Source organism: Eleginops maclovinus, chromosome 12 (assembly GCF_036324505.1).
Source record: "Eleginops maclovinus isolate JMC-PN-2008 ecotype Puerto Natales chromosome 12, JC_Emac_rtc_rv5, whole genome shotgun sequence".
Lineage (NCBI taxonomy): Eukaryota > Metazoa > Chordata > Actinopteri > Perciformes > Eleginopidae > Eleginops > Eleginops maclovinus.
This window is the reverse complement of record NC_086360.1, coordinates 28,671,382-28,699,276: the sequence shown is the minus strand read 5'-3', so window position 1 is coordinate 28,699,276 and position 27,895 is coordinate 28,671,382. Positions and strand designations below refer to the sequence as shown.

Here is a 27,895-nt window from a genome sequence, read left to right as displayed (position 1 = left end):
GACTGGTTCAGACTAGAGCCTGATAAACAGGTGCAGACTATGGACTGGCACTATAGACTAATGAAACAGGTGTAATAGATAAGATCAGATTTACTTTATTGATATTGTTTTGTCACAGCAGCAGACAAACTCAACTGTGATACATGTCACTGTAAAGCTGTGATCACCCGCTGACTGAACATCAGGAGTACACTACGTTTACATCTCGTCAGGATGATTGTGTCTGATGTGAGCTCCACTTTCGGCCCCGCCTCCTGAACTGCCTCAGCCAATGGGAGCTCGGTGGGCGGGGCTCGGCTGCACACTGGCTCGCGCAGAGTCCCGCCGCCAGCAGCAGACGCACCTCGCGCTCTCTGAGTCTCCAGCATCCTCCGGTCCATGGATTACACAGTTTCCCTCCAAGTGCAACATCAGCTGGCGGTGTTTCCCACGCACCTCTACCAGGGATACAGCGTGGAGGTTCAGGTGCGTGCTCCTCTTCCTCTCCTCTTCATCTCCTCCTCCTCTCATCTTCCTCGTGCACACAGCAGGACTTTATGGAGATGCGTTTCTGCTGCTGCTCGTGCTGCATGCTGATTTCTCTCAGACTCTTGTTGCTGGTGCACGTGTGGAGTAAAGCTGGACCTCATAAACAGCTCGTGCATGTAGGTGTGTGTGGTGGGAAGTAGCTGAGCAGATTTACTCAAAATTGTACTTAATACAATTTTGAGGTGCTTTAATATTTCAATTTAATGCAACGGTGTACTTCTACTCCACTACATGTATTTAATCCCTTTAGTTAATTTACAGATTCTGATGAATGAAGGTAAATATAATCTCCCTTAAATCAGACTGTAGTTCACCTGCAGTAAATCCAGCAGCTACCCTGCAGTATACAAAGCCATTCGAACTAGCTGCACCTTTACCAGCTCTGAGAACACTTTAATGATCAATCATTATAAAACATATCAGAGATATTATTCTGAAATGGACCAATCAGACAATGACTACTTTTACTGTCGCTACTTTAAGTACATTTAGAGGAGAGTACTTTCTACTTTCACTGGAGGAACATTTAGAATACTTTCACTGAGACAGAGTATTCCTACACTCTGGTACTTCTACTTTACTCAAGTACAAGATCTGAGTACTTCTACTTTACTCAAGTACAAGACCTGAGTACTTCTACTTTACTCAAGTACAAGATCTGAGTACTTCTACTTTACTCAAGTACAAGACCTGAGTACTTCTACTTTACTCAAGTACAAGACCTGAGTACTTCTACTTTACTCAAGAACAAGATCTGAGTACTTCTACTTTACTCAAGTACAAGACCTGAGTACTTCTACTTTACTCAAGTACAAGATCTGAGTACTTCTACTTTACTCAAGTACAAGATCTGAGTACTTCTACTTTACTCAAGTACAAGATCTGAGTACTTCTACTTTACTCAAGTACAAGACCTGAGTACTTCTACTTTACTCAAGTACAAGATCTGAGTACTTCTACTTTACTCAAGTACAAGATCTGAGTACTTCTACTTTACTCAAGTACAAGATCTGAGTACTTCTACTTTTACTCAAGTACAAGATCTGAGTACTTCTACTTTACTCAAGTACAAGATCTGAGTACTTCTACTTTACTCCAGTACAAGACCTGAGCACTTCTACTTTACTCAAGTACAAGACCTGAGTACTTCTACTTTACTCAAGTACAAGATCTGAGTACTTCTACTTTACTCAAGTACAAGATCTGAGTACTTCTACTTTACTCAAGTACAAGACCTGAGTACTTCTACTTTACTCAAGTACAAGATCTGAGTACTTCTACTTTTACTCAGTACTTCAGTTACCTCTCTAATTTACTCCCCTCTCTCTGCTGTTCAGAGTTTCAAAATAAGGTCCGTTTTGTGTGTGTGTGTGTGTGTGTGTGTGTGTGTGTGTGTGTGTGTGTGTGTGTGTGTGTGTGTGTGTGTGTGTGTGTGTGTGTGTGTGTGTGTGTGTGTGTGTGTGTGTGTGTGTGTGTGTGTGTGTGTGTGTGTGTGTGTGTGTGTGTGTGTGTGTGTGTGTGTGTGTGTGTGTGTGTGTGGTTTTATTTCCAGAAGTGTTACAAACGTGGGAGCAGCGTTTAGGACAGCCTCACATTCACTCCGTTGTGGAGCGGCAACCCAGGCTGGGAGAGGGGCGGGGATCCAGGGGGGAGTCGGGGAGAGGGACAGTTTTTCAAACCAATCAACTGAGTTTGAATTCTTAAACCTTTTTTATTCCGTGGTTTATGTTGCTAGGCAGGACTCAGGTTCATTTCTCTAGCACAGAAAGCAAACAGAAGGGAAAATCGAAAACACATTCTGTCTCTCAGGAGGATTTCTAAAACCAGATGCAGTAATAACACTAGGCTTTGTTTCCCTGCCCCCCCCCCCCAGGTGTTTATTTTAACCACCCAGTGAAACGCATCCTTAATTAGGTCTGAAACTGACGATTGTCGGTATCAATAACCCTGCTGATTGGTTTACTGATTAATCAGCTACTTGTTTAGTCAGGGAAAATGTCAGCATCACATTCCCAAAGACCACCTGTACACACTCACGTTTAAGGAACTGTTGGCCGTTGTTTTCTTTGTTTTATTGCATTAACATTTCAATTAATTGATATTTTATTGGTTCTCTGTTTACAAACTAGTGGAGAATGGTTTCACGTTTGTTGTATTCGGTCCAAAAATACCTGGAGATTTGATTTCTGTAGATTATAATGAATGTACTTTATTGATCTCACTTTAAAAATGTAAAAGCAATGTGGTTTAAATAATAGATCACTACCCACATTGTAAGAGTAGTAATCAGCAGATGTATAGAAATATATTTAGTGGGTGTCACTTCGGTCCAACAGAAGATACTTCCTCTTAAAGCAGCGCTCTCTTTCACCTGCAGCAGCAGCTCGACACATACTTAAGATCCAGGTGTGGATGATGTGTTTCATTCTGCAGCCTCCAGCGAGATGAGGAAGAAAAATGCAGCGTTTCACAGGAGAGCCGCTCCGAGCTGCATCTCAATCTGCCTCATTTAGAGAGGTGCACCATATCTGCACCATGTCCCACTGTGAGCCAGCAGAGGGCTCCATGCTGGCAGCTTTCTGCTATAGGGAGGTGCTGTAGTTCCTTTATAGCCCAACATTAGCCTCCTTTAGCTTAGCGGTGGTGACGTGAAGTCATGTGACCGTGCTGTAGTTCCTTTATAGCCCAACATTAGCCTCCTTTAGCTTAGCGGTGGTGACGTGAAGTCATGTGACCGGGCTGTGGTTCCTTTATAGCCCAACATTGCTACGGCACAAACCTCTCCTCCCACTGTGTGACAGTTTGACTTCAGACAGCAGCAGGTTACAGACGGCCTCGGACAGTAAAGACCCTTTCTTTAGGATCCCAGTGATTTCCTGCGTCTCCTCTCCTCAGGCCTTCGAGTCATATTTTGTATTTTTGAAAAAGCTTCAGGAGAGGAGAAAAAACACGTCCATTATTCCCCCGCCTGCTGCCTGTAATTTGGGAAGCCTATAAATAAAGAGCCTTTGAAGCTCAGTGCTTCCGTGTCTTCAATAACTGTTTGCTTTTGTAAAGTTGAAAATGCTTCTTTGTTGCTTTGCTCTGCCTTCTCACAGGAGTTCTGTCTCCATTGTGTCTTCAACAGAAGGTCAACGGAGACGGGTGTGAGGATATTTTAAATATAGTACACAAAGAAACCAACAGCTCTGTTTGCACAGATTGTAAATGGAATCAGAGTCATGACAGAGGGAGATGAATCGTCTCCTGCTGCAGAATAATCATTAAAGGGTCCCGACTGTTCTTGGTTCTGCAGAACAACGGGCATCTGCTTTTTAAAAGTAAAATGCACGCTGTCTTTAGTTTTAGTTTTTAAAACCAATGTAAAATACAGCATCCGGAATCCTCTAGGTCTGTCTGATTGACAGCTTTGAGAAATAAGACAGGAAAGTGAACTCATTGCTTGGAACGATAATAATTAAACTCACAAACCTGAGAATGAGTTTCAACATACGATAGAATATAAAACGCTTAAATCACTGAGGCTAAAGACACTGGTGGGATTGAAGGAGTCCAGCAATAAAGGTCCAAACAGTTGAGGGACTTCAGAGAGACACAGTCAAAAACATCTCTTGATTTTGATGCTAGAGGTACCGGCTGAATCCAAATCCCCCTCTAGACTGGCAGACCCGAGGCATTGAAAAACTTTCAGAAGTTCTCCAAAGAGCCCAGAGTGCTCACCGTGCTCGCGTCTGGACTTTAAGAACACCAGGTGTTCCCTTTTGGAGTCTGAATAGACCCCAGCCTCACATATCTGCAGAAACACACTTGGCAGATATGAACTAGAGCCGGCTGATCGGTGGATCTTTGCAACCGAACTATCCAAACTCTACTCATCCAACGAAGTAAGAAAGATTTGAAGTCTGGGAAGAGTGATGGTAGTCGATCGATACTTTATATTGGCAGACTCCCTGAGTTGAGGTACTCATAAATAAGTACTGGGAAAGCGAGGTCGAACCAGTGCATCCTTAGTTCCATGTTCTGAAAAAGGCTGAAACTCATCCTGAAGTCAAAACAGATAAAAAATCAAGGAAGCAGAAACTGAGTCTCTGACCCTTACTGTAGTGCAATGTCCAAGGACGGCTTTAAAGAGTCCTCTCCTGCTGATGTTCAGGTGTATATCAGTATGTAGTGTCTCTACTTTAAAGAGTCCTCTCCTGCTGATGTTCAGGTGTATATCAGTATGTAGCGTCTCTACTTTAAAGAGTCCTCTCCTGCTGATGTTCAGGTGTATATCAGTATGTAGTGTCTCTACTTTAAAGAGTCCTCTCCTGCTGATGTTCAGGTGTATATCAGTATGTAGTGTCTCTACTTTAAAGAGTCCTCTCCTGCTGATGTTCAGGTGTATATCAGTATGTAGAGTCTCTACTTTAAAGAGTCCTCTCCTGCTGATGTTCAGGTGTATATCAGTATGTAGAGTCTCTACTTTAAAGAGTCCTCTCCTGCTGATGTTCAGGTGTATATCAGTATGTAGTGTCTCTACTTTAAATAGTCCTCTCCTGCTGATGTTCAGGTGTATATCAGTATGTAGTGTCTCTACTTTAAAGAGTCCTCTCCTGCTGATGTTCAGGTGTATATCAGTATGTAGAGTCTCTACTTTAAAGAGTCCTCTCCTGCTGATGTTCAGGTGTATATCAGTATGTAGAGTCTCTACTTTAAAGAGTCCTCTCCTGCTGATGTTCAGGTGTATATCAGTATGTAGTGTCTCTACTTTAAAGAGTCCTCTCCTGCTGATGTTCAGGTGTATATCAGTATGTAGTGTCTCTACTTTAAAGAGTCCTCTCCTGCTGATGTTCAGGTGTATATCAGTATGTAGTGTCTCTACTTTAAAGAGTCCTCTCCTGCTGATGTTCAGGTGTATATCAGTATGTAGTGTCTCTACTTTAAAGAGTCCTCTCCTGCTGATGTTCAGGTGTATATCAGTATGTAGAGTCTCTACTTTAAAGAGTCCTCTCCTGCTGATGTTCAGGTGTATATCAGTATGTAGTGTCTCTACTTTAAAGAGTCCTCTCCTGCTGATGTTCAGGTGTATATCAGTATGTAGTGTCTCTACTTTAAAGAGTCCTCTCCTGCTGATGTTCAGGTGTATATCAGTATGTAGTGTCTCTACTTTAAAGAGTCCTCTCCTGCTGATGTTCAGGTGTATATCAGTATCTCTTTAAAGCCTTTAGTTGAACTTTCACATTGTAGGTTTTCTGTTCAAATGTCCAATCAACAATTAACCTGGAAATATGTCAGTCACCAGAGAGCAGGCGGTGCTGAACCCCCCCCCCCCCCCCCCCCCCCCATGTTTCCTCATTGCTTCAATTATCTGACATGCTGCCGTTTAAGTGTGAAAGAGGCTTGGAGAAATAAAGGTCCCTCTGCTCTCATTACCGTTAAACAAGTGGTCAATAAAAGTCAGAGATCACCGAATGACCTTTAAGTGATGCTCCACACTTGGAAGTGACTATCAACTGCATCCTTTATTGGTTGCATTTAAAGCAATAGGAGAGCTTTGGTGTCCCCTGATTGGCTGTTGCTGCACCAGGAGACTCTTTTAAATCTCAGATGGGCTCCATATATGGATTCACACACTCTGTGGATGAGACACAGCGAGCCGGTACCCACAGGCGGGATGTACCGGCTGGATTTACAGCCTCTTGCAACAGGTGTGATGTTCAGGCGGTTTCCTTGACAGCGGATGATTTGAGCTGGAGTCGTCCGGCTCGATGTTATGCCCGCACCGGACAGCATTAATCTCATTAGGCTGACCGGTGTCACATTTTTATTGTCCCACCAGCGCAGCATTTGCCCTGAATGTGTGCTCTGGCTGCACACCAAGCTGATTACATTACTGAGCAGCAGGCAGGCTGCCCGGCCGGAGCCGTGTTGATGTTTTCACTCAGCGGATCTGAGCGAGGCGCCGAGGTCACGCTGCATGGGAATAGGCCACTTAGCAGCAAACACAAAGTAACTGCTCATTGTTTGGACCTGCAGGCATGGCATTACAGTTTGGCTTGCCTCCGCCCCCCCCAAAGCCAGACGCTGCAGAATAAGGGAGGGGGATCAGTGAACACAGTCTGCTGGGGCAGTAACGGAGGACATGTACCCAGATTACGAATATTCCATTCCAGATTATATAGATAAATAGAGAGTACTCAGGATTACAGATTACAATTTATGGATGAATTTCCTTCATTGTAGCTCGATTCTCTTGAATACTGCAGGAGGTGAACAGTGCAATGCACTCAATGTGTTATCAGGGCTCTTAAAGCTGCTGAGTCATATATTGCACCTCCAACAACAAATAGATCCAGAGCTCCGGTTCCTTTACTTCCTCTCCAGAAAAAAAGGAGAGTAAAGAAAGGATCAGAAATCTCAGTCTCAGTGTCAGCCTGCTGCCTGCTGCCTGCCACTCGTCCCCCGCAGACCCACCGGACATCCATCCCCTCTTTACTCTCTGTAAGCTGTCTCTGCCATCTAACCAGACACCTGACCCCATCTCCATATCTCTGGACTCAGTAAACCCTTTCTGACCCACAGAGAGATTGTTTCCTGGCAGCTCTTTAACATTTTACGGGAGAAATCTGTGTTTCGGTTTGAGGGAGCACCCCCCCAGAGAGAGGAGCAGAGACCCTGAAACCTGGTTTAGACTAAACCCTGATTTAAGCTTAAACAATGCGACTGTTGCTTCATTTTTTCTACTAAATATCCAGGTTTCTTCTTTTCTAAGGTGACAGATTTGCACTGCAGTGGATATTTGGGTGAGCCAAAGTAACGGAAAGTAATCGGGTTACTTTTATATTGTGACACTCAGATTAGGTTACGGTGAACATTATTTGACGTGTTACTAGTTATTGTAACGGATTACATTAACCCTCCCACCCCGGCTACGCCTCACATTTCCAGTGAGGCTAATTTGCCCTCCCCCCTTTAGGGGATAATTGGATTCTCCCGGAGCAGCAGCTGGACAAACTCCGGCTGCTGATGGAGGTTACAGGTCATCGATGGAGCTGCTCCTCCTCATGTGTGCAGCCTCTCTCATCCCCTCCAAGGCACCTACCGGCAGGTCGTCTCCTTTATAGAACAAATACTCAAAGACGGCTACGAGCGACATGTCGAGCGACATTCTGTGACATTTAGTGACATTTAGTGATCTAAAAGCTCACAATCCTTTCAGTCGCCCCCGGGCAGTGATGGTCTGATACCGACCCAATAAATATCTAAGCCACAGTGAAGAGGAGGCGGTACGTAGTGCCCCTACCAAACTAACAATACCCCTGTTTTGTTATTTGTTTTTCACCTTGTTGGCGGTCATGAGGAGGAGGTAGTGGGGGGGGGGGGGGGACTGATTAATTGCAGTCATACCAAATATACTTTATATGACGCCTGGAGGGAATTTCTTCAAATTAAGCACACAGAAGTGAAGGATGATCTAATTAGATTACCGGGGGCCAAAGGACAAGGTCACTGTGGCCTCCCGTCGCGTTGTTGTAAAGCTAATAGCGCAGGAACGCCTCGAAGAAGGACAATCACATTTGGTACACTCGTCTTCTTGGACTCAAGAGTGGAAGGATTTCGAGACTCAAAGGCTGATTCTGACAGTCACACGCGGTTGGATCGCCTTGCATAAGCCAAGGTTTTTCCTCAAACGCCACCCTGACACGCCCATAGCTTTGAGTGAAATATCTCATATATGGGATGGGTTTGCATGAATTTTGGCACGGTCGTCCACGTTCTTTTCAGGATGAATTTTCAGCTCTTGTGTCCGTCTGTCCTTCTGTCCAACGCCATCAACATGATATTCCACCAGCCTCAGCTCTGCTTTGTGTCTACAAAGCGTGAGCATCGTGGACCCTGTAACCCTGCTGAACACCAGCCTGTTAGACATGGAAACACTGCCTCCAAAAAGTGCTGTGATGATTTGATTCTTAAACAGTACCCACTAAAGTGTTTGCTAAGATTGAGGCAGCGATGTTAATAGAAGGTCAAAGCCCATCCGTCGGGTAGCTTGATCAGCAAGTGCTTTATTTAGATTCCAAACTGAAATGCTATGCCTCCGTAATGTTGCTAAAAATAGTCGTTTTAGGACTTTAGGTTTTGTGACTTGTAGGAAAAGCTCAGTCCTATTTAAGTGCACTAGTTGGAAGCTTAATGAGATTTTAGCCGAGTCACCAATAAGTATAATAATACGCACGTTTTCTAACCTTTAGCTTTGTCTTAAACCTTTCTCACTGCCGGCGTTTCCTTCTCAGTTGGACCTTCTTTTGTAAAGGTGCAGCCTTCCTAGATCTCAGCGATAACTCTGTACAGTAAGTCCAAAGTTAGACAACCCATAGAGCCAATAACCCTGAGATATGAACAACCCAATAACATCACGGGGAAATCCCCCCACGTGGTTATTGTTGGATTGTTAATCTGCCACACGTACTGTATGCACTCTTTCTGGTCGCCTGCATGAATTATACATGATCATGGAAAGCCATTTGCTGCATGTTTAATAATATTTAACCTAGTTTACTGTCGACCCTTCCACACCTGCCGTTATTCATATGAAAGCCGGAGATAGGACTGTTATACTCAAGATTGAAGTGCTTGGTACTCAGCTCTACGGATATTTTGAGACTTTTAGACGGCTTCTGTTTCAGCCGGAGGATTTTTGCCTACACTGAGTTTTACACTGATATCTGGCTCCAGAGAGACGCATTGGAGGCTCTCCAAAATTCATGACCGACATGCTCACTTTATTCCTTATCATTCACTGTCAGCAACAGGTCAGCAAAGATAACAAGCACTCCATTAAAAAAGTACAATTCCTGCCATTGTCCCGTATCAGTGATGGATCCTTCCTGCTGCGCCGGCCGTTTCAGACTCATCTGTTTCACTTGCAAAGTCAGGCAGAATGAGAAAAATGAAGGGAATGGAGAATATGTATACTCGGTAGACTGTGAGGACCATGACCTCCACTACTTAATCATCACTGGGTTGTAAAGATTGCACGCTTTGTCTGGTTGGATGATGTATGGATTGTAGGAGTACACATCTGCATCCAAGGAGCCGAACTACAGTCTCTCTTTTACACCCAGGGTTTCAGAGACCGGCTCAGCTTCCTCCTACACTGAGAGCACGAGGGAACTGTAAAGGTCTGCAGAGCGGTCCAGAGTAGAGGCTCTTCACGGTGATTTAGTGGCCGCTTTAATGGAGTTGAGGTCTGGGAGGAGCCACACTGGCCCGTACTGGATATTTAATGAAAAGGCCAGATCATTAAAGGGATATATGACCAAAGTATAGCAGTCCGACCCGAACCCGGAGCATGACTGAGAGCAGGATTATGTCCGGCGATTCCAAACATCTTGCCAAAGACCTTCTTGCTAAAATATGTTGCAACTAATTTTCCTTTTTAACAGATCTTAGATAAACACGTAGCTGATTGAGTGGCAATACTGAGGTTTTGTGACTGTCATTCGGGCCTAAATTTGGGTTTTGAAAGACTGATGCTCTTGTTGTGGAGAGTCTGCAGGAAGGCAATGCAGGTCAACAATGAGTCTGTTCGTTGGTCTGTCAACTTTAGAGCTTTGTTTCCTCTCTCTACCTCATTACCTCTCACTCATGTCATCTCCTCTGAGCGTGAGTCCTCGACTGGTAAGCGTTGGAGTTATATGCTGCTCCATGCCGTGGGATTCCCCCGACAGAGGTCTGCTGTTGTCCTGGACTGCTCCTGATCTACTGACACTTAGTGATCTATTTCCTGCAGCCATAATGGAACAGATGCTCTTGTTGGAACAAAAATGTATTTTAGGGAGCCCAGACACGGGTAACCTTCTGCTTGGATGGAGCAGCAAAGCGTCTGCCATGCTGAGCTGCGTACTCAGAGACCTGCAGTTTTGTGAGTTGTGTTAGGCAGCCGCTGAAAGGTCAGAACTTGGTCATTTTGTGATCAAGTGCCTGTGGCCTAATGCTCTGTAATTATAAATATATCACAGCAGATATGACTAAAATGTGAAGTCAGGCTAACAGCCCCCGGTAAACTCACACGGGCTTCTTCAAGTGTCGGGAGAAATATGCCGACTGTAAGCGTTACTCTTTTAATAGGACCTCATTATGACTTTAAGTGTGTGGAGTGGTTCAGCAGTTCTTTGTGACAGTCGCTCAGAGCACTTCTGTCTCTGGATGATACTCCTCATGTGCGGAGCCGCTGTGATTAATTGCCGGTTTTATTGTACTACTTATTTAATACGGCGTATGGAATGAGTGAGCAACTTGTGATTTATGAGCTACTACTATCACGCCTGTGTAGTCATCGTTCTCCATTACACAGCTCTGCACTGATGGCTGAAGGTCGCTTTATTCTCTGAGTCCAGAAGTCTGCTTCGTTATTTCTCTCAAAAGGTTTTAATTAGCACCGGTTACCGTAGGTCTACCTGTAGGTCTACCTGTAGGTCTTCCTGTAGGTCTTCCTGTAGGTCTACCTGTAGGTCTTCCTGTAGGTCTACCTGTAGGTCTACCTGTAGGTCTACCTGTAGGTCTTCCTGTAGGTCTTCCTATAGGTCTACCTGTAGGTCTACCTGTAGGTCTACCTGCAGGCCTCCTGACCAGTGGTCTGCCTACTGTTTAGAACAAAGAAATGCACATGAGAAAATGGCTTGGGTTTTTCTAGAATAATACAGCATGAGGCGCTAACGTCCCAAATTAAGCCCCGCCCACTTTCAGGTGTAACTCCTGCATCAGAGAGAAGCCGGAAATAATAGTGTCTTCACGTCTTAAAGCTGCTGAGTCATATATCGCACCTCCAACAACAAATAGATCCAGAGCTCCGGTTCCTTTACTTCCTCTCCAGAAAAAAGGAGAGTAAAGAAAGGATCAGAAATCTCAGTCTCAGTGTCAGCCTGCTGCCTGCCACTCGTCCCCCGCAGACCCACCCGGACATCCATCCCCTCTTTACTCTCCGTAAGCTGTCTCTGCCGTCTGACCAGACATCTGACCCCATCTCCATATCTCTGGACTCAGTAAACCCTTTCAGACCCACAGAGAGATTGATTCCTGGCATCACTTTAACATTTACAGGGAAATCTGGGAATTTCTACGCCTCTGATGGATCCCACAGGATTGTTGACCTCCACCTGGATCCATCGTCTTCTTATTTACAGACTCATGCGTTCTCCATGTGTTATCTCCTTAATTTAACATCTATTGAACGTCTGTCCGTCCTGGGGGAGGGATCCCTCTTCTGTATCTCCCCCCGGGGTTTCTACCGTTTTCACATTTTTTGTGAGATTGGGCAACATAGTAGGCTTTGATTGATTGCTTGATTGATTGATTGCTTGATTGATTGCTTGATTGATTGATTGATTGATTGATTGATTGATTGATTGACAATATAGTCTGAATTCCCATTTTCTGTTTCTCAACACGTGACTTCCTGTCATTCAATGGATGCCAACTGCTGGGTTTCCCACCATAATGTCCCGTCTTTATTTTCTCCTGCCTAAACTATCATTTTGAAACTCAGGTAAGCCACTTGTTGTAATGTATGCACCCTGAGTTTCCTCAATAACATCTCATTATGAACTTACATGATTGAATGAAGACATTATGTAAACCTTGTTTGTGTTTTCAAACACCTTTAGGGACAATTATTACCTCCCAGTCTGAAGCAAGAGCTCCATCTGAGCTGCTGTATAATTGATAACCTGTTTAATACTGTTAAGTTAAAGGCTCTGTGGCATGAATTATAGAAGGCTTCTCCCTCCCAAATTCAGTGATGACAAAGTGGAGCTTTAGGAGGACCTGACATCAGTGGGATGTTCATTTTAAATGTCTCCTGATGAATCATACCACCATCAAGCCTCTCTGTAGTAACTTCTGGAGGGATATAATATGGCTATAGCTCTGACATGTTGCTGCTGCTCATGTTGTGTGAAATAAACCCTACACAAGTTTCATCACAGACTTTGAGCGCCTTCTTGGTGAGTCAGGGATGCATGACAGTCAGAAAGGACTTGAGTAGACTCGAAAACAGAGTATTGGACGTCACAGTTTATTGCATCAGCATGCAGCCTAACCCTAACCCGTGAACAAGCAAAGGTTTCCAGGCCAGATTTAGGTCAAGGTAAATGAAAACTGTTCAGAAAACAAAGACTTCACAGGCTAGAGAGCTCAGTGTGACCGGTTAGAATAAACAACAGAAAAGAGGAGCACACAGTCCTGAGGCCGGAGTACAGCAGGAAACAAAGGGAGGTAAACACGTGTTTTCTTACCCAATAAACAAACCACTATACTATACTCTCCGAAAAAGCCCCTCGTCTGAAAGGATTTGTAACAAAGACCAATATCGTTGCTACAAAAGCTAGTAGCCGTCTTGTATACGAGACAAAGTCCAAATTCATGGAAGTGCAGTGTACCGAACTGAGACACAGAATCAGAGACCCTTTAGTCGTCCCACAGAGGGGAAATGTACATTTGCTACAGCAACAACAGAGCCAAAGCAGCTTTAAAAAAAGCAAGCATTAAAACTAAATATATATTGAAGATAAAAAATTGAACATTAAATTAATTAAATAAATAAAAACCCCAAACCTGTCAGAGATATAGCAGCCAGGTATATATTGCACGGTTATTAATGCCATTCATCATTTCTCACTTAGTCAATTAGCACACATTTGCATCCCCAGAGTGTGGAGTGTAATGCTGGTCCCGTAGCCCTGGCAGTGTTGTATTCAACACAGATACCGCTATGCTGGTGTCAACAAGAAGCCACCGCTGATTCATGGAGTTCATTCGCTGAGGATTTGTTGCACTGAATGCTAATGTTGATATTTTGCTAGCTGGTTAAAACGGGCAACTGTCACTTCCTGTTAGGAAAGAAGATCCATGTGCAATTTGAGACAGAACGCATGGTTGAAATTCAGAATTGAGATGCTGCGCTAGGCTAGCACACCACATAACGCCTTTGATTGAGTGATTGAACTCCGGAGCCGAGCAGATTAGGACTGAGCTCCAGATTGGGATGAAGCACTGAGAGCTGGTGTCAGCCCTGACCTTTAAAACGCCTCCTTCCCTCTTTTTAAAGCCCTGAGCTCGGAGCTGCAGCCCTCTGACAGATCCATGATGGGGAGAAACTGCCTCAACAGACTCTCCATCTGAGCTCTCGCACTTTATATGACATTAACTGACTTTTGGTTTCCATATTTCTCTGGTTCTAGCTCTAAGGTATAGCCACGGTCTGCTGGAACATCAGACTGAAATATCCTGACAGTTATTGGATGGTTTGCCATAAAGTGTACGGTTCTCCTACGGTCAAATTCCACTTTCTCATATTTCATTTGACTGTACACTCTATTGTCTGCTCTTTTTATTCAAACAACAACAACATATTCTTCTTTCTGGTTCTTTCTTTGCATCATGTACACCAAAGTGAAGTTAAAGTCCAACGGCTTCTTGTTCCTCAGATGTTGCATCAGCTCCACCAGCGGTTGACTTTGACTGATTGAATACCTCCCCATCTAATGCACGCGTTCTCCTCCCAATGATAAGAAATAACCATTATTTAAACTTCCTGTTTGCAAAGATCCCACCCTCATGACATCAGAACAGCGTCCCCTGACGTCTATCAGATCAAATCAACAACCAACTCTTCCGTCTTGCAGCGTTGTGCAGGTATGCAGCAGGGGTTCGTCTCCATGCTGTCATCCCACGTCTCCATGCTGTCATCCCACGTCTCCATGCTGTCATCCCACGTCTCCATGCTGTCATCCCACGTCTCCCCTTTAAAGGAAGATCATTCTTAAAGTTCGGCCATTTCTAACGTTGTTGTCTAAGATAAATTAGAGTCTCACCCCCCTCCCCTCCCCCCTCTGTTTGTCTGGCTCTCCCTCTCAGCATCCCCATGTCCTGTCAGCTGAAACTGTAAAAAGCAATTAGACCAACACAGACAGAGTAACACAGGACCTGATGCAGGAGATTTGATCGTTAATTAATTAACATCCGTATTGAACACCTGTTCTGTTCCTGCTGCCAACACTGAGCCCGGGACTCTTTAAAGTAGAGACGCTACATACTGATATACACCTGAACATCAGCAGGAGAGGACTCTTTAAAGTAGAGACTCTACATACTGATATACACCTGAACATCAGCAGGAGAGGACTCTTTAAAGTAGAGGCTCTACATACTGATATACACCTGAACATCAGCAGGAGAGGACTCTTTAAAGTAGAGACCCTACATACTGATATACACCTGAACATCAGCAGGAGAGGACTCTTTAAAGTAGAGACTCTACATACTGATATACACCTGAACATCAGCAGGGGAGGACTCTTTAAAGTAGAGACCCTACATACTGATATACACCTGAACATCAGCAGGAGAGGACTCTTTAAAGTAGAGACACTACATACTGATACACACCTGAACATCAGCAGGAGAGGACTCTTTAAAGTAGAGACGCTACATACTGATATACACCTGAACATCAGCAGGAGAGGACTCTTTAAAGTAGAGACTCTACATACTGATATACACCTGAACATCAGCAGGAGAGGACTCTTTAAAGTAGAGACACTACATACTGATATACACCTGAACGTCAACAGGAGAGGACTCTTTAAAGTAGAGACTCTAAATTATGTGGAGGGATAACCTTGGACTGAGGAGGGGTTTGAAATCTGGTTCCTGCAGCTCTGAAATCCTTTGAAGGGTTTTATCATTCAGCTTTTTTGCCAAATCAACATCCTATTAGAACAAATTCAAATCAAGACTCTCATCAAACATTGACTGTTTTTTATTTGTGTGTCTGTCCTGTCCTCTTGTGGACCCTAGGATTAGCGGACTCCAATGCATCAGCTAATTACCTAATGGAGAGGAGCAAAAGGACGTTTGTTTTAAAAGGAATGACGGTTAAATCCACAAAGAGAGTCAGGTCCTCATGAACTTTTTAACCTTTACCTGACATCCCTTCCTCCTTGTCCTAAGTGAGTCTCTACTCCGCAGTGCAGGAAGGACACGGGAAAGAGTGAGGGAGGGCTCTCCAAAGCGCCACCGCTGCTCACTAAATTAAAATGTCCTTCTCCTTGGCGATCAATTCATTAAGCTGATGGATTTTACCGTCAGATACTCACCCTGTAATTGCCATAGGTTGTCTCTTTTCTAAATGAGATGCTGGGAAAGATATTAATTTTCAGCCGCTGTAATCAGATGAAGGGAGGCAGAGCATTGTGCACCGACAGGGAGTCCTCTGCACAATTCAATCACCAATATCTGATCAGTGCCGCTGATCTTAACGGGGTTACAGCTCATTACAGAGGTCCGACTGCCACCTTTTAGAGGAGGAGGAACACGGACGTAGAAGTGATAGAGGGGACAATGCAGAGCCTCGCATTAGCTGATCCTCACACCTCGTCACAACTGCTTACCGTCTGTCTCTGACCATGACGAGGCCACGGAAAATCAAGGGGAATCAGGCTGCGAGGTTCGCCTGAGGCTGGGGGGTGGGGGTTAGGGGTTGGGCTGGGTTGGCTTTGATAGAAAAAGCTGATGAAACAGTGGGAGTGAGGATGAAAGGGAGGTCACAGCAGCGAGAGGCCAGGAGCTAAAAAGGGTCGGTTGTAATTTGTTAGAGAGGGTGTTGATCGGGTTAGCTGGACGGACGCCCGCATAGACAGAGGACAGCCTCTAAAGAGTCCTCTCCTGCTGATGTTCAGGTGTATATCAGTATGTAGAGTCTCTACTTTAAAGAGTCCTCTCCTGTTGATGTTCAGGTGTATATCAGTATGTAGTGTCTCTACTTTAAAGAGTCCTCTCCTGCTGATGTTCAGGTGTATATCAGTATGTAGCGTCTCTACTTTAAAGAGTCCTCTCCTGCTGATGTTCAGGTGTATATCAGTATGTAGAGTCTCTACTTTAAAGAGTCCTCTCCTGCTGATGTTCAGGTGTATATCAGTATGTAGTGTCTCTACTTTAAAGAGTCCTCTCCTGCTGATGTTCAGGTGTATATCAGTATGTAGTGTCTCTACTTTAAAGAGTCCTCTCCTGCTGATGTTCAGGTGTATATCAGTATGTAGTGTCTCTACTTTAAAGAGTCCTCTCCTGCTGATGTTCAGGTGTATATCAGTATGTAGTGTCTCTACTTTAAAGAGTCCTCTCCTGCTGATGTTCAGGTGTATATCAGTATGTAGAGTCTCTACTTTAAAGAGTCCTCTCCTGCTGATGTTCAGGTGTATATCAGTATGTAGAGTCTCTACTTTAAAGAGTCCTCTCCTGCTGATGTTCAGGTGTATATCAGTATGTAGAGTCTCTACTTTAAAGAGTCCTCTCCTGCTGATGTTCAGGTATATATCAGTATGTAGAGTCTCTACTTTAAAGAGTCCTCTCCTGCTGATGTTCAGGTGTATATCAGTATGTAGTGTCTCTACTTTAAAGAGTCCTCTCCTGCTGATGTTCAGGTGTATATCAGTATGTAGCGTCTCTACTTTAAAGAGTCCTCTCCTGCTGATGTTCAGGTGTATATCAGTATGTAGAGTCTCTACTTTAAAGAGTCCTCTCCTGCTGATGTTCAGGTGTATATCAGTATGTAGAGTCTCTACTTTAAAGAGTCCTCTCCTGCTGATTCCTTCTCCCAGGCTGCTGCGTCTCTCTGCTGATGTTGATGCTTCTGTTTCTGATCTGTATTCAGGGCAATTAATCATTCATTTGCAGCATATGTGCCCCCCCCCCCTTGCTAAAACAGGCAGTGGGGGCCAACACTGGCGCCAGCTGATAGAGCTCTCAGCCTCTGCTTCATGTTGTTTATCTCAGCTGATTGGGAGGCTAAAGGGGGGAGAGCGTCTCTTGTTCTGCTGCCGGTCTGCAGACGCTGTGTGCCCCCTGACATGTTCTATCCCCCTCCTGTCAGTCAGGCTGTAGCCTCTGGGCTGCAGGGTATCAGAGTCCGAGTATTAATCACTCCGAGGTCGAGCCGTGTACAATACCATGACTCAAAAGCTGGAGATGAAGCTGCATCGTGAAGGTCATCCTGTGACGGCTGAAAATAAATGTCAAAAGCCCCAGTATCTGATTGAGGTGATTTAAGGACAGGGTAGCCATTACATATTCAACATATCTCCAGGTGAAATCATTTAGGCGGGAATAATTGAAGTTTGGGCGACGCGCTGTAAACACAACTTTGATGTATTAGTCATGAAGAGGATGGCCCCGGCTCTTCATCATCTAAATGTTCCACTATGTTCACCAGCTGGTCACTAACACTGACTCCCTGCTGTGAGCAGTGGAGTGCACCGTTCATCAGACGGGCAGAAACACCAGAAGTCAGCTACGATGAGAAGTCTCAGGACCTAAAAGCCAAACCATGAGGTGAAAGAGAGTCACGCCATGTATCTGAGAGGGCCTGCAGGGAGGGTGATATGTCTCCTGCTGGGTTGCATAACAATGACTCCTTACAGTGAGACATTAGTACAAATGTGTAGTTGCAACCCAAACAATGAGCTGAAAGACCCTAAAACGCTCCATCGAGGAGTGGAGATCTCCACAGTTGTTCACCGTAATGCATTTATTTCACTCATTATATGAAAATAAGAAGTGAGTTTTCATTATTCCCTCACAGTCCATGTGTCACTTTAAAGTAGTCTGTGCTTAAGCCCACATCTCCAGATATTATTGCCTGAAAACCAACTGAACTGCATCCTGCACTATCTGAGACTCAACCTGAATGAGATCATGACTTCTAATCTCGAGTTTCACAGAATATTCGGGACAGCCAGCGGACGCTCTGCATGGTACACTAATCCTTCAGCATCGAGGGGGGAGTCAATGCTGTGGATTTTGATTAAGCAACCTGCACATTGAGCTTAGGTTCTAATTTCAGGTGTATGTAGACGAGCAGGAGTCCATGTTTGTAGACCATTTGAACACCTGATTTGTTCCGTTGAAGATGATCTGTAGAAGTTATAGGAAGTGTGTTTCCACAGAGACACGACCTCATCTGTCCCGCCGCCGCCAACGCAATCCCACCTGAATTAGCAAAAGACAAACAGCGCCGGCTCAGCTGTGTGTGTGGAAGAGGAAATAAAGGCTCCCAGCATCTCCTCTCTGCGACACAACAACATTTACTTTAATGTGAAACCTCCAGCGCGATCTGTCCGTGTCATTTATTCATCGCGCTCGGATATGATTTGGCTTCCAGTCTTGGAGGGATGGTGTCTGATGGGGAAAGGTTTTTCTAGCTCGTTGCGGCTCAGCATCTGTCACTAACTCGGCTGCTGGAGGTGATGCAATATTGATTAAAAGTGATGCGAGTAAACGAGATGAGATTATTGTTTACTTGTTGAAATACGTCTCTGCTGGTTTGTCTCCCTCCAGATGGCTTCTCACTGCAGAGGAAACTTTAATACCAGCTTACTTTTCCAGAACTCATTTGGTCTTAGAGACAGATCCAACCAGGGCCGCACCGTTCAGAAAGAAGACAACATGATGGAGGTTATAAATAGAATCAAACACACTTTCAAAATGTGTCCCAAAATAGCTTTTGAAATAACTTAAAGAGCCCCTATTCTGCTCTCTGTGGTGCTCCCTGTTTAGTGCATGTAAATGGTCTGCAGAGGCTGAAATCCATGTGTTCCCTGCAGAGGGAGTTTCTCTCCCACACACTCACACACCCCCTGCTTGAAATGCCTCCATTGGACTCCTTTGTTTACTTCCGGAACACGGTGACACTCGCGCTTCAATCGGCTACAGCCATCACACTGTACGTGATAGGCTAAAGGGGGCGGGACTTCCCTCTATCAATCACTTACTTAAAGGCTTACTGCGATTTGGATGTTGCACTGATAAATATTTCAATTTCAGACGATTTTGATTAATTTTGCAGCCAAGAATTTAACCTTGATTTTGTGATAATAATGAAATACATGAAACGGGATTTAAAGCGACATTCCTTTTTTTACCAAACAAACAAGTTTCATCTTTTTAACATTTTATTTATTTTAAATTTTTATAATATTTCATTTATTTTACTTGTATTTTTTGTTGATGTCTTTAGTGTCTCATCATGTATGTCTGTTGATCTGTAAAGAGCCCTGAGAGAATGTGTTCTGTGACATTAGGCTGTATGAGTCCAATTACACGTGATTTGATTTGGAATTTAGAAATATTTAACCAAGTTTTGCATGCCAGGAATTCAACACGGTACACACACGTTGCACATCTCCTGCTTTTCTGAAACGTTTTCTGGTTTTCCGTCCACTGTCCTCGTCATGCCCTGGAGGTGCGGCTCAGTAACCGTGCCTGTCTGTCTCTCTGCAGATGAAGTCAACAGAAGTGGACCACGGGCTTTTCACAGACAGCTACTGCAAAGTGTGCAGCGCTCAGCTCATCTCCGAGTCCCAGAGGGTGGCCCATTATGAGGTGAGGACCCCCCCGCACACACATCACCTCATATGACTCCATTCACTGCTCTCTTTGTCTTTATGGAAACGTTTAGGGTCATGTTGTCCTGCCCCCCCCCCCTCCCCTCCCCTTCCCTTCCCCAGAGACTGAAGTATACACCTGAGCCCTGCAGCTGACAGACGCTCAGTAACACACCTGGGTGAACACGTGAAACCTCAGCACAGAGCTGAACATTAAGGCCTGATGGCAGGAGAGATGTAACCTATGGAAAGTGATGTGGATTCCAAAGGGGCACGGAGATTTACCTGCAGCCAATCAGTGATGAGGGTCAGATGTTCAGAGGCTGAGTGAAGGAGCTTCCTCCCTGCAGACGCTGCCTCTCACTCACTGTCAGGAGGAGTTATGAGTCTGACAGCAGGAGCAGGAGCTGAAAGGACTCCCATGGTCCTCTCTGAGCAAAGGTCTTCCTGTTGAGCACGCAGGAAACGACTTTGAGTTTGTTGAGAACAGGTTGCAGCCGAGGGTAACGTTTCATTAACTTTATTTGACAGTGTTTCAAAGTCAGTCTCTGAGTCAGCTCCTCTTCTTAACTAGCGGAGCTTCCTGCAGGGCGAGGTGCAGCTCTATTTAAAGCCGGGGAAACAGGAGCTGCTGCGTTGTTCTCGGGGCGTTGCAGGAGACAGGAAGTGGCTGCCCCCGTGCAGATCAAATATTCATTTTGTTATTGTGTGGTGCATGCTGAATGTGGCACTTGGCTCGTTGCCTGCTGGAGATATTTGGATCCTCTTTCAGCGCAGTTCTGGTCTAATGCTTCCTGACATGTTTGGGTCATGGTGACGAACAGAACAGAGACAGAAGGGAATAAGCTTTACTTCTCTTTCAGATAGTTCTTTTGCACTTAGGGAGAAGGTGTTCCAGTTTAATCTGCTAGGATTTGTCGACTCTTTAAAGCATCAGACTGTTTACAGGACATACTGCTTGAGTGATCAAGGTATTCTGGTGCTCGCCTAACAGTTTCTGAACTCTGCATCGCACTGTTCATTCATTATGTGTTGCAACTCTGTGAAAAGACCAGTTCAGGTGGGCTGTAAACCATTTCACTCATGCATTTGGAACGTGCACAGTGTTGATATTTACCCAGTTCTGTCAGTCCCCTCCATGAGGCCCCGAGCTCTCACAGCAGGGCGTCGGGCGTGAGGATAATAACTGGAGGAAGCGAGCCAAAGAAAGGGAGCGGCAGGGGCTCAGTCTGTAGGGACTTGGCTTGGAAACTGGAGTGTGGAATGGTATCTGGAGGGGGGCCAGTTCACCTCCTGGACATCTGCTGAAGCCTAACCCTCTAAATGGTGAATGGACTGCACTTACAAAGCGCTTCTCGAGTCTTTGTGACCCTTCAGCATTACCCCATTCACACACATATATACAGAGGCTGTGATGCCTTCAGGAGCATTTTGGGATTCGGTAATTTGCCCAAGTTCTCCTCAAAATGATGAATAGAAGAACTGGTGATCAAACCCCCAAAATTCCTACTGGTGGATGACCACTGACCTCCTGAGCCACAGCTGCCCCGTGTCCATAGAGTGTCGGTTCTGACTGGCAGTGCCCTGACAGACAGAGCCTCTTATTGAAAGACTCTGATGCTAGTGTCATCATCATCATCATCATCATCATCATCATCATCATCATCATCATCATCATCATCATCATCATCATCATCATCATCATCATCATCATCATCATCATCGCTCTTTTATTTTTGAGCAACCAATCATGTTGCAGATAGGACTCGTCCAGCTGGTCCAAGGAAATGAAGAGGCCTGTTTCTGGCTGTGTCTGTAGATATGTAGCAGCCTAAAGGGATGAAGTGCAGTGCATGGTGATTGCTTGGATGAAGAAATCCTCGACGAATGTCTTCATTCATTATTCTCTTAATATATTTATTGAGTTTTCACAGGGTAACACAATCATTCTCCAAACATGCATAGAATAATAAAAAGTATAACAGAATAAATGAAGTCAAAGAAAAAACAGAGAAAAAGAAAATAACAATAATAATAATAATAATAAATAAAAATAAATAAAAATAATAATAAATAACAATAATAATAATAAATAACAACAATAATAATAATAATAATAAATAACAACAATAATAATAAATAATAATAAATAATAATAATAATAAATAACAATAATAAATAACAATAATAATAACAATAATAATAATAAATAACAATAATAATAATAAATAACAATAATAATAAATAAAAATGATAATAAATAATAATAATAATTAATAATTAAAGTAATGATAATAATGATTATTATTAGTACTAATAATAATAGTAAATAAGTACATAAATCCCCAAAATAAATAAGTTATATTCCAAAAAATGACAAAGACAGCACAACAGTAGAAGGAATATACAGAGGTGTGCATCGAGGGTTATAAGACACAACAGCTCGACTAATGTATTTCTGAGGGAGAGAAATATGGTCAAATGGCATGAGCGGACAACAGATGTTTTACAAAGACACCTGAGTCTGTTGAGTCTCTGCTTCATTTCTCCAATTCATAACATCCAAAAGGGACAGGAGTCTTGGAGAAACAACCCTTAAAGGTACTTTTGGGATCAGGTATTAAACTAGATTGATGGACGGGGCCTTTCGGGAGACCTCTGACCTGCAGTCAAGATGTGAGACCAGAATACTCAGAACTTTCTGAGGCCTTTGGGACGTTTTGTACATGGAGAGATTGATGTGTGATCACAAACCTTACACCAGCCAGCCTATAAACAGCAATATAAAAACATATACATCGTTAATACACAATATGAACGATGGGAAGGGTCTGAATGGTTAGTTTCTAAAGCTTTACAAATGCGTTTGGATGGATGAAGATAGAACTGGATGACGGTTAAATTAAACGGTGGCATTTTCAAAGGCTTCAGATTCATTCTTCATCCCCACATCTTCATCTTTCCTCCCACTAACACACTGAACTCTGATCTAGTCGATGCTCCTTTGAATTTTTCGCACATTGCCTTTTAATCGAGTATTAAACTCCGTGGTGACGGCGGTGCTCGTGTGACAGAGCAGACAGGGGATCTAATTGATCTTTAAACCTTCTTTTCTGAACATCAAAGCCGCCGCTCCTCTGCAGAGGGGATCACAGCGACTCTGGTTCACAGTTCAAAGACTCCCGAGGCTCCCGCTCAGTTATGCATTCGTCTCTTTCTGCATGTGTTCTGGATCGGGTTATTCTCAGAGATAATAGAAACTGGAAGTGACCTGAGAGCAAAGTGTGGGAGTACTCTTGTTGTGCTGGCAGAAGATTAACATATACACACAATATATGCAGGTCTTTAATGGCAACTCAATGTAACACGCACGATACTGAGTTGTTATCAATACTGTATGTGAGATTTCCATCAGGAGGAACGTGCTGCAGCTTCAGAGAGGATGCAGATACAGAAACACAAATCGGAACTCATGCAGAGACATCTGCAGCAGCTCTTCAACATCTGCAGCATCTAGAGAACATTCAGCAGAGGAGACATGAGCAGTTTACTGAAAGCTGCAGAAACCAAACGCTGCAAGAAGCTCCAACACAACGGAGACCAGGGGACACTAAAGAGAGACGCACACAGCTGGAGACCAGGGGACACTAAAGAGAGACGCACACAGCTGGAGACCAGGGGACACTAAAGAGAGACGCACACAGCTGGAGACCAGGGGACACTAAAGAGAGACGCACACAGCTGGAGACCAGGGGACACTAAAGAGAGACGCACACAGCTGGAGACCAGGGGACACTAAAGAGAGACGCACACAGCTGGAGAGCAGGGGACACTAAAGAGAGACGCACACAGCTGGAGACCAGAGACACTAAAGAGAGACGCACACAGCTGGAGAGCAGGGGACACTAAAGAGAGACGCACACAGCTGGAGACCAGGGGACACTAAAGAGAGACGCACACAGCTGGAGACCAGGGGACACTAAAGAGAGAGCACACAGCTGGAGACCAGGGGACACTAAAGAGAGACGCACACAGCTGGAGACCAGGGGACACTAAAGAGAGACGCACACAGCTGGAGACCAGGGGACACTAAAGAGAGACGCACACAACGGAGACCAGGGGACACTAAAGAGAGACGCACACAGCTGGAGACCAGGACTAAAGAGAGACGCACACAGCTGGAGACCAGGGGACACTAAAGAGAGTTGCACACAGCTGGAGACCAGGGGACACTAAAGAGAGACGCACACAGCTGGAGACCAGGGGACACTAAAGAGAGACGCACACAGCTGGAGACCAGGGGACACTAAAGACAGATGCACACAGCTGGAGACCAGGGGACACTAAAGAGAGACGCACACAGCTGGAGACCAGGGGACACTAAAGAGAGACGCACACAACGGAGACCAGGGGACACTAAAGAGAGACGCACACAGCTGGAGACCAGGACTAAAGAGAGACGCACACAGCTGGAGACCAGGGGACACTAAAGAGAGACACACACAGCTGGAGACCAGGGGACACTGGCCAATAGGAGCACGACTATTCCATGGTGATGTCACTATGTTCCAGAAGGAGTCCAATGGTGCCGTTTCCAGATAACGTCCTACATGTTTTCCAGTGGGGCGCAGTGTGTGTTGACCCTAGTCAGAAGCGTTTGGCTGTATGGAGAATGTTCTGTTTGATCTACATGGTACTTTTCTCACTGGTTCTGGACAAATGCTTCACACAATGACAAACAGTACCAGCTAATGCATCCACAGACATGACCTTCACCTTTAGTATTGACTTACCTCTCCTACGTCTTCATCATCGCTGCAACCACAGCCTCAGTTCAGCTTAAAGGCTCTCAAACCTCAGCTGAAGAAACCAGTCTATTTCTGTGATCCAGCGGTAAACCCAACTCCACATCCTGACCCCGGACCCACAGCGGTGAACGATGTGCTGAGTCATTGTTTCTAATGATGCACTTACTGTAAGGTCACCCCCCCCCGCCCTGCTCCGGGTAACAGACCGAGACAGATGCTGCTGTACGGTCAACAGCACGGCACATAAACCCGCTTGTAGGGAAACCCAATCCAGGATAATGGGGATCAAATAAGTTTAGAGCGTTTAAAAAAAGCACAAGTCAGCCGAATGCTGAGGTTAGTCTCCGCCATGAAGCACGGCCCCCGCAGACTCCAGGAAAATGATTAGGTCCCTTTGTGTGTCAGGAGATTCAGGAGCTCATATTAGTGTGGAGGTAAGACTCCGGTGGTGAAAAATACCAGCTGACACTCATTGTTCCTGGGTGAGAGGAATGAGATTATTCAGCCTGAGGAAACTGTGTTATAGGTAGACATCAGCAGGAGAGGACTCTTTAAAGTAGAGACTCTACATACTGATATACACCTGAACATCAGCAGGAGAGGACTCTTTAAAGTAGAGACTCTACATACTGATATACACCTGAACATCAGCAGGAGAGGACTCTTTAAAGTAGAGACTCTACATACTGATATACACCTGAACATCAGCAGGAGAGGACTCTTTAAAGTAGAGACTCTACATACTGATATACACCTGAACATCAGCAGGAGAGGACTCTTTAAAGTAGAGACTCTACATACTGATATACACCTGAACATCAGCAGGAGAGGACTCTTTAAAGTAGAGACGCTACATACTGATATACACCTGAACATCAGCAGGAGAGGACTCTTTAAAGTAGAGACTCTACATACTGATATACACCTGAACATCAGCAGGAGAGGACTCTTTAAAGTAGAGACTCTACATACTGATATACACCTGAACATCAGCAGGAGAGGACTCTTTAAAGTAGAGACTCTACATACTGATATACACCTGAACATCAGCAGGAGAGGACTCTTTAAAGTAGAGACTCTACATACTGATATACACCTGAACATCAGCAGGAGAGGACTCTTTAAAGTAGAGACTCTACATACTGATATACACCTGAACATCAGCAGGAGAGGACTCTTTAAAGTAGAGACACTACATACTGATATACACCTGAACATCAGCAGGAGAGGACTCTTTAAAGTAGAGACTCTACATACTGATATACACCTGAACATCAGCAGGAGAGGACTCTTTAAAGTAGAGACGCTACATACTGATATACACCTGAACATCAGCAGGAGAGGACTCTTTAAAGTAGAGACACTACATACTGATATACACCTGAACATCAGCAGGAGAGGACTCTTTAAAGTAGAGACTCTACATACTGATATACACCTGAACATCAGCAGGAGAGGACTCTTTAAAGTAGAGACACTACATACTGATATACACCTGAACATCAGCAGGAGAGGACTCTTTAAAGTAGAGATACTACATACTGATATACACCTGAACATCAGCAGGAGAGGACTCTTTAAAGTAGAGATACTACATACTGATATACACCTGAACATCAGCAGGAGAGGACTCTTTAAAGTAGAGACGCTACATACTGATATACACCTGAACATCAGCAGGAGAGGACTCTTTAAAGTAGAGACTCTACATACTGATATACACCTGAACATCAGCAGGAGAGGACTCTTTAAAGTAGAGACGCTACATACTGATATACACCTGAACATCAGCAGGAGAGGACTCTTTAAAGTAGAGACTCTACATACTGATATACACCTGAACATCAGCAGGAGAGGACTCTTTAAAGTAGGGGAGGGTCTTGTTTAGGGTGAAATCTCTCACGCTCTAAAAGTGACACGCGTCCTCGCGGTTGAACCTGCGTTAGTCTCCCCTCCGGAGGACTGCTTCACCTCGCTCTGCTCTCGCTACCAGAGCTTTCTAAAGGGCCGGCTAACAGCTGATCTCTCTGGACTCCCTCCCTCACTTAATAACCCCTCCTTCGCTGTTTCCCCGGTGAGAGCGGCTCATAATTAAACCGTGTAAACGCCACTGCATTAGAGCGCTGAATAAAAAAGGCCGGGCGTCTCGGCGGGGCCGTTTCCGCTGGAGCTGTGGGCCTCTTCTCTTTCTCTGGAAGCGTTTTAATCACCTTCCTCGTGACGAGCGGACGGATTCCTGCGGAGGTCACCATTGTCTTTAATCTAATGAGCAGGACTTCTTATAGAGGAGGCTCTACGGCGGATGATGTGCTACATTCTGCACTGATGGTGCTAAACGCTCTCTGGGACACTTTGCAGCCTCTTCAATTATCCCCGTGATGAGTCAGTCTCGTTTCATTACTGCACATCATCTGCCGACAGCAGGGTGGGGGGTGGGGGGGGGCGACAGATGCTGGATGGCTGCAGATGGACGTCAGACCGACCTGCTGACTGTTAGCAGACCTCACTCATGATCTTTATCAGGACTGTGAACTCATTGCACGGAAAGGATGGAGCTGCAACTTTGCTTTTCAGGAAGTGTCTGTCTTCTAAGTATGCATGTATTAAACGTTCAGTATCACTTCAGATCTGTCTGAAAACGTACGAGTTGAAGTGGCCACAAAATATGAAAGCTCTCTCCAGATCTCTTCACCTGACACTGAGCTTTAAAAAAACACGTCCACACCGTAGACACAGCTCAAGACTTCAATCACACAAATAACAAGTCCTTTAAATCACCAATTTGGAGAAGCTAGCTAGGTATCTGCATTCGCTGGCTAGCTTGTTGGATTTAATATCCCTGGCAGAGGAGGCTGAGAAACCCTCCGCAGTGCAGCTGAGAATGATCTCTGGTAAAGATCACTGTCTACCAATCTGCTAGTGCTAACCTGGAAGAGCTAAGCCTTTCGCGAAGTGGACAGGAAGTGGGGAAAGCAGCGAGTCTACATGAAGGTGGCCATGGAAACTGTTCAGGGTTTCAGTGGTTACTCAATAACGCTGCTGCTGGTTTACGCTCCACTGGGAGCTCATGGTATCATGAGCTCTATTTCTAATCATCTAAATTGGAGATTGTATTGAACCTCAGTGACGCCGTACTTG

General features: G+C 44.6%; 1 protein-coding gene across 1 annotated transcript in view; it reads left to right on the top strand.

Annotated features, from left to right (window-relative positions):
* The first annotated feature begins 342 nt into the window (after window positions 1–342).
* Window positions 343–27,895, top strand: part of zmat4a (zinc finger, matrin-type 4a) — a 101,761-nt gene continuing 74,208 nt past the window's right edge. Inside the window, exons 1-2 of the mRNA XM_063896636.1 lie at window positions 343–465; window positions 19,846–19,947. Coding sequence (XP_063752706.1) covers window positions 379–465; window positions 19,846–19,947 — 189 coding nt within the window. The 5' untranslated portion in view covers window positions 343–378. The remainder of the gene's footprint in view (window positions 466–19,845; window positions 19,948–27,895) is intronic.